Source organism: Pollachius pollachius (genome assembly GCF_949987615.1).
Source record: "Pollachius pollachius genome assembly, chromosome: 3".
Taxonomy (NCBI): domain Eukaryota; kingdom Metazoa; phylum Chordata; class Actinopteri; order Gadiformes; family Gadidae; genus Pollachius; species Pollachius pollachius.
Genome location: NC_136936.1, coordinates 25,752,484 through 25,760,171, shown reverse-complemented (window position 1 = coordinate 25,760,171; position 7,688 = coordinate 25,752,484). Strand labels below are relative to the sequence as shown.

The 7,688-nt window shown below is 49.0% G+C and overlaps 1 protein-coding gene across 3 annotated transcripts in view; it reads right to left on the bottom strand.

The window, feature by feature from the left end:
• Nucleotides 1–27: 27 nt before the first annotated feature.
• farsb (phenylalanyl-tRNA synthetase subunit beta) overlaps nucleotides 28–7,688 on the bottom strand; it is a 29,066-nt gene continuing 21,405 nt past the window's right edge. For 2 of the 3 annotated variants that reach the window (XM_079731129.1, XM_079731130.1), the window contains 6 exons: nucleotides 6,365–6,445; nucleotides 4,700–4,792; nucleotides 3,406–3,523; nucleotides 1,981–2,133; nucleotides 800–947; nucleotides 28–442 (listed from right to left, as the gene is read on the bottom strand). In XM_079731129.1, the coding sequence (XP_079587255.1) occupies nucleotides 97–442; nucleotides 800–947; nucleotides 1,981–2,133; nucleotides 3,406–3,523; nucleotides 4,700–4,792; nucleotides 6,365–6,445 (939 nt within the window). In that variant the 3' untranslated portion in view covers nucleotides 28–96. Of the gene's footprint in view, nucleotides 443–771; nucleotides 948–1,980; nucleotides 2,134–3,405; nucleotides 3,524–4,699; nucleotides 4,793–6,364; nucleotides 6,446–7,688 lie in introns of all 3 variants that reach the window. The other variant, XM_079731131.1, reaches the window with a different exon arrangement.

The following is a 7,688-nucleotide window of genomic DNA, read 5'->3' as shown; positions in this document are numbered from 1 at the left end:
GGGGGGGGGGGGGGGGGGGGGGGGGGGTCTTCTGAGGAGTAGGGTGCAGGCACCCTGTATGTTGGGCGGTGTTCTGAGGAGTATAGACTACGGCTCTCACTCTGCCTCCAGGACGTAGCTGCGCCGTGCGGCGGGCAGGCCACAGCCGGTCCCTAGTGAACAGGCGTGGCGGTACCAGCGTAGGGCATGGCAGAGTGCCGGGGGCGGGGGGCAGTCCGCCGGTATAGCCCCCAGCACCTCCATGTCGGCGCTGGACGCCACAAACCCCTCGATGTAGCTCCTCGGGGCCAGGAACTCGTTGAGGGCCCGCAGCCCGGCGGCAGTGCCAAGGTCCCCGAACACCGTCCAGGTGGGGACGGGGACGGGGACCTCCATGAACCGGTGGCGGAGGACCTCCTGCAAGGGGACGTCGTGCGTGAGCAGCACCTCTGAGTGGCGGCCGCTGGGGAAACCAAGGCAACACAACCAGAGTGAGTCAGGCTGAGGAGCCCCACCCCTCCATACCTCCTCCATCAGCACCAACGCACAGCAAAAACACAGGGAGGCACCAGGAGGTCATTCACTCATTTTAATCACAACAGGCTTTTATAATCAGTATGGCGTCAACTAGAAAACAAGAGCCTTCTAGGCTGCAACACAACACACACCCACTGTCCATCAGGTCAGACAGGCTGTTTTAAAGCACTATCCGTCTCTACATGTCAGGGGGAGGAAAGTTTATAAGACTGAGCCATCATAACGACTCTCATGCAGATAAGGCATGTGTGTTACGAGGTGTTAAGAGGGGAAGTGACATCACAGGAAGGGCTCCAGGTCCATCTCCAGGGCGGAGCAGGGCATGGTGAGCTCGAAGCGTTGGATGACGTCAGGGTGGAGGACCCCCAGCCGGCCCACGCTGACCCCGCACACAAACACCTCGGCGCAGCGGCCCGGGAAGAAGGTGGAGTCTGAGGAGCGCGAGGAGACACGGGTGAGATGAGGTCCTCTCAAAGAGGATGTGACACACATGGCTGGCTGCTTCCCACGCTGCCTTGCTGATGGGCACCAGAGGCCTGCGTGCGTCACGCTCATCAGACCAAACACATCGTCAAGCAATTCAGGACACCATGGACAATTATAATGTTTCCACGTGACTATATTTGGATTATCCTGTTAATACTTCCTGTATTAAACAATTTCCCACAATACAAAAAGACAAAACATTTGTATTGATGTTTCAAGCAGAGCAGGAGCAAGCTGGACCTAAGGGAAGCCACTCCCTGGATCCCTTCGTGTGTGCGCCGGAACCCTAAGCCTGTCAGTGCTGTCCCCCTCTCAGAGAGGACGAGGGTCACCCAGTCAGAGCTCCTCACCCTGTCCCCCTCTCAGAGATGGTGAGGCACTCCCAGTCAGAGCTCCTCCCCCTGAAGGAGCAGAGCCGACTGGAGCTCAGCTGGGATGTCTGATGCTGTGTTCTGTGGTGTATTGCAGGTGAGCTTTTGCAATGGTGTCATGACCTTGTCATTGGGTTTTCCAATGCGCTGACAGATCGAGGCTAATGGCCTATGAAGGGTTCTGGACAACACTGCTGAGTGAGAGAGGGAAACTATTTTAGTGTATGGATGGTGCATGTCAGATGATCCAAGGTGTGTGTCCAACCAGGGCCTGAGTGACACTGCAGTTAGTCAGTCAGTCTCTCGCTCTCTCTCTCTCCCTCTCCCTCTCCCTCTCCCTCTCTAAATCAATGAGGAAGAGATGAGGGCCTCTCTCCTCATTGATTTCTACTCCATGCTTGGGCCAAGAGCCACACTGGATATCTTACTGGATGACCTTGGAACAAGAAAGGGAGCTGGAGACGGGGGGTAGACTGAAAGTTAGACAGAGGATGAGGGAGTCGAGAGTGAGATGGGATGGGTGAGGGAGTAAAGAATGAGAGTAAAGAGCGAGAGGGCCAGCAGCAGGGGAATGAGAGTGGTAGAACCCCCCACCCCCGGGCCTCACCATCAGCAGCCTGGATGTGGTACCCCGTCCCTCGGGCCGGCGCTACCGCCAGGAGCTGCATGGCTCGGTCCAGTAGGCCGTGGATCACCTCGAAGCCCGGGCTGCGGTGGTAGAACACGGCACACAGCCGCCGGCTGTTCCTGGCTCCCACGTCTGGGGGGGGTTAGAGACAGGAGTTAGAGACCTGGGGGACAGATTTAGGGAGAGACCTGAGGGTAATGGACAATGATGGACAAGAGGGACACAAACACTCGAGGAAACGAGCGCCAAGCAAATCAGAAACAACTACAGAAAAATAGTTTCCTACAAATACACCATGTTGAGATGTAACTATGGAAAGTTTTGATGTAGGATATATCTTTATTAGTTCAGACAGGTTTGCTTGCCTTTGTGAAATAGCAGTTAGGAGTAGGACGACTTCCCCGCGTACTAAGAGGGTATACAATCACATCCCCTTTAACAGTTAACTAGATGTTGGATAACCAACAGATATCAGGTGAGGTGGGGACCTAAAGAGGTGATCACCGGTACAGTTTAGATTCTCTGCCCGAGCCCGACCCGACCCGGCTCGACCTGCGGGCCGGGTCGGGCCGATATTTCCCACCACTATCCTCGGGACTAATTCTCTGCTGATCAACACTACGAATGCTGGTATAGAATAAATTGTAAAAAGACACACCATGTGAAGTTATTGTTTCGTTTTGGCAAGTAGCCGTGTAATAAGCGGGATAATGTAGCCTATAGAACGTTGCATGTCATTATCGAAAATAAGCCCCTTCAGGGCGAAGCGAGACCTGGTCGCCCTGTTGGGGCTTATTTTCCCGATAATGACCGGCGTTCTATACATTATCCCTTACATATATATTTAGCAGAGTAGGCCTAAGTAACAAATGTGTACAAAGTTACACATGTATTAAAAAAAATGTCGGGTTGAAATCGGGTTCGGGCTCGGGCTCATAATTATAGTTAATGGGCCGGGCCGGGCTCAGACAGAACGTGCACGGGCTCGGGCCGGGTCGCGCTTGATTTTCTGGCCCCGATCTAAGCTCTAATGACCGGTATGAGTCTGTGTGACCATACCTTCCCAGGAGATGGGCAGCAGCACACCTCCCCATAGAGCCATGGCTTGGTCAAGATTTGCATTACAAGGCTCTCTGCCCTGAACAATATGGGACCGTCCAAAGGTCTCCAATGGATAAAACATTTAAATTGGTGTTAAGATGCGTTTTCCGCTCACTCTACAAAAGTAAAAGCAGTGAACCGACTAGCTGACCAGAGGAGCTCCAGTTGAAAACGCAATGCAGGAATAACAGTGAGGTCTGGTTAAGATGCAAACAGTATATGAATTGCTAATGGTTTGTTATAGGTAGGTCTGTATCTCTTATACTTACACAACACGTAAAATCACCCAAACACACACCGTACCTTTGGTCTCATCCTTCAACACCACGTCTGAGATCTCAAAAAGTTTGAGAGGCAGCGGCATCTTCCTATTGGCTGCGATGGTCTTCAGCAGGCCTGGGAGCAGCGTGGTGCGTGCCACCTGGTGGAGAGACAGGGGAACAATGGCAGGCTGTCTGAGGGCTGTTTGGTGTGTGAGTGTTACAGATCCGGGGTACAGCACTCTCTGGTTGAGACAGGGGAACAGCAGCAGGCTGTCCGAGGGCTGTTTTAAGTGTGTAAGTGTAATGGCACGTTTCCACCGGCGGGTGCGGTTCGGTTTGGTATGATTAGCTGCGGAACGGTTCGCGTTTCCACTGCCAAAAGTGGGCGGGATCCGGACTTAGCCGTGATTAGCTGTACTTATCTCAGTACTCCTCGTTGGGGTAGCGGTCTGACAGGGAGCCAACAAGTTCGAGGAACTTGTTGGCTGGAAACGCAAGCTGTAATTGAGCTGCGCCTAACCGCACCTACACTACCGGACCTAGTCGTACTGGGCCTAGCCGCTACCACCGGTGGAAACACGCCTTAACAGATGAGGGGTACAGCTCCCTCTCGTTGAGACAGGGGAACAGCATCAGGCTGTCTGAGGGCTGTTAAGTGTGTGAGTGTTACAGAGGAGGGGTACAGCGACCTCTGCTGGACTCAAAAATCCTCAGCCAACGCAAAATCTAACTCAGTCCTCAGGCATACATACATGAACACCAGGATGAGTATTACGTTTGAAAACATCCCTAAATGCCCTTTTGTCACCAGAGTGGTCTGGGAGCCAAGACTTGTTTTGGAGCCAGCTCAGAAACCCAGGTCAAGTCAGAAAGACATTGAATAGGATTTGATACTGGATTACAATATTGAAAGACAAAAGCGACCTTGAGCTGTCAGGTTATAACATACTGTACTGTAACGACTATTGTACAGTATGTACAGGCTGTATTGTATAGACTGTAGTGTACTTTAGACTTTACTGTATAGACTGTAGTGTACTGTATACTGTATAGACTGCACTGTAATGTGCTATAAAGTCTGTACCCTACTATATAAACAATGTACTGTTCTGTAGACTGTACTGTACAGTATAGTCTGTACTATATATAGTGTGTACTGTATAGACTGTACTATACTATATGTATTAGTAGTTAAGTGATAAAAGATCATGTTCAAATTGCATTGCGAGGTAAACGAGTGGAACCACATGTGTACATGGACATTCAATCCCTCCATTGAAACCAATCATCGACATCATTCAAAGGCCCAAATGTCCCCAGGACGAGGTACAGACCTGGAACTCTGCTGTCTTGGGGTTGGCGATGTGGGCGGCCCTGGTCTCAAAGAGCTTCTTCCTCAGCTTGTCAGTGATGTCCTCCTGAGAACACTGAGGATGCAAAGGGTCACTTACAGAGAGTGTGTGTGTATTGGTGTGTATTGTGTGTGTTGCACGTGTGCGTGCGTGAATAGTTGCGTGTATAGGTGCGTTTGTTGCGTGTGTATTAGTGATCGACCGATATATATCGGCCGGTTGATATTATTGGCCGATATTTGCGTTCTCTGGATTTCCAAGGTATTATCGGCTCACGAAAATCTGTATCGGCGTATCGGTTATGGGCTAAGGCTGATGAAAAAATATCGGTATCGGTATCAGCCATAAAAAATCCATATCGGTTGATCCCTAGTGTGTATCAGACCTGCAAACTCCTAAGAGTAAAAAAGCTGACAGTGTCACGGGGGGGCGAAAATCATCGGCCCAAGGGCTGATCGGTGTTTCGAGATATACGGCTACTCGAATTCTACCCTGGGCGGGATTTAGAGTGAATATTCATTACGGAGGTTGTAGCACACAATACAAAGGAAAGATTTCAAATGACAGACTTGAATGCAAAATGTAGCCCTTTATTATACAGAAATTTGCCGTTGGTGTATTAGCCTAGGACAACACCCTTGCCAGATTATTTATCTAAATAGCCCTATGTTGTTAGAATTTACTAACTTTATGCAAGGTCTACGTTCGTTCAGTACTCGGCGTTGACTCGGTCCTAAAAATACAATATTATTGTAAATTATATCACATCAAAAAAGCGGTAGCTAACATTAGTTGAATCAAGCAAACAAATTTGTTTGCTTGATTGTTGTTGTTGCTTTTGCTCCAAAAAGCTTGACTTACCTCGAATTTAACATAAGATAGTTCCTTCAAATAAGGGCTGCACGGTATTCACACTGGTGTACTTTCTATACCGTTTATACTGTACACCTAGGGGTGCAACGGATCGCAAAACACACGGTTCGGATCGTGTCACGGTTTTTGAGTCAAGGGTCGGATCATTTTCGGATGAACAACAACAAAAAAGATAACAAGACAAATGTGACTTTAAATAAAATCTTCAAATGTGTAAAAACAAAATAAAGTGAAAAATTAGGTAACAATCCTGCTTCATTTAAGCATAGTCAATATTTAAAAAAAATCTGAGGCATTATTCCTTTTTAACATGGATAGTAAATAATCCCTAACCCTGGATTTACAACTTTAAATTCAGGATGTCTGCATTACCTGGGGAGAGTTTAGAGTCTACACTCTCCCAAGGCAATGCAGACATACTCATCTTCTTTTTTTTCATGAAGTATGGTAGCGAAATATAGTTTCTGTCGTGTTTTATTTGGCATTTTGTAAATCCATTGATTTCTGTTGGAAGACTCATTGCTCATTGCAAGGGGGGTTGGTTGTAGCCTTTTCGCTCGGTTCTAGTCCTACTGTTGATACGGAGAACCGAGCAAAAAGACTACAACCAAACAAACATCCAGTTCCGGTTTCCATTTCAATAGGATTTACGGAAAGCCAAATAAAACACGACAGAAACTGTATTTCGCTACGATACTTGTGTGGTGCAGGTGTGGTGTATAGGTGTGTGTGCTTGAGTGCATGCATGTGTGTTTGCTAGCATTGGACTCCTACCAGGGCAAAGTTGAGGGCTTCAGTAAATCCAGCCGCCGCCAGGTCTTGTCTCAATAGCTCCGTCAGCTTGTTCAGGGGGTGCTGAGGGGGCACAAGGACACAGAGCCTTGTCAAACACGCAGCTCTACCCTGCCACGGCCCAGGTCTACTCTGCCAAGGCCCGGGTCATTTCCTGCACGGGGTCCTGTGAGCCCGGGAACAGGCATCAATATCCGGGACATCTGCAAGGATGCTTTGCCTGCTCATGACCTGGTAACATTTGTGGTGTCGGTCCAGCCGTGTTGTGAATGAAGGAGTAATATCACGGAGGGGTTCATCCACGTGGGAGAGAGGGAACCAATCCAAAGACCTTGGTGAGGACGCATTTCATTCACCACCGCTTATCTAAACTCCTCCAATGCTTTTCTGTTATCAGATAATAACAATAAGAAATAGTATTTTCTTTGAAAAATAAGATTCAAGAATGGTTGAAAACTGGACAGATTCCGAGATAAGGGAGCTCTGTCCAAGATGCATGGCGGCTGGCATCCATTAGCATACCATCTGCTGGATGGCCCCCATGGCCCATCTATTCTGGGAAGGCTAGGCTGTGTGGAAATCTAGGCTTTGCTAGACAGAAATCTTCCAGAACGCAGCTGCATGGGTGAAGAGTAAAAATCCCTAGAGCCTGAGAGGTTAACCCAGTCATTTTCCGGGTACTAGCCACATGCAAACAGGGCGGAATGTGGCTCAGGAGGTAGAGCAGGATGGCTGGTAACCGGAAGGTTGCTAGTTTGATCCCCGACACCGCGAGTGTCGAGTTGTCCCTTAGCAAGATAACTAACTGTAACTAACTGCTTCCTAAGCGCTGGCTGTCGCCCTGCATGGTTGAAATTGCGTCGGTGTGTGAATGTGTGAATCCATGGGTGAATGTTAGGCAAAATTGTGAAGCGCTTTGAGTGTCAAATGGATAGAAAAGTGCTCTATAAATGAAGTCCATTTAATGAGAAAGGGGCCTCATACACCTCACCACATACATGACAGTGGAACTCAGAGTGAGAGGGCCTTCATACACCTCCCCACATACATGATGACATTCAAACTCAGTCAGAGAGAGGGTCTTAATCCACCTGGCCACCTTCATGACAGTGGAACTCAGAGGGCCTTGATAGACCTCCTCACATACATGACAGTGGAACTCAGTGAGGGGCCATCATACATCTCCCCACATACATGACAGTGGAGGCATGCGGCACATCACCTAGCTACAAGGCAGTGAGGCTCATTGACGTAAAACGGCCTTTAGGGGGCCGCCGAGGCAGGATCTACTTACAACATGATAGAG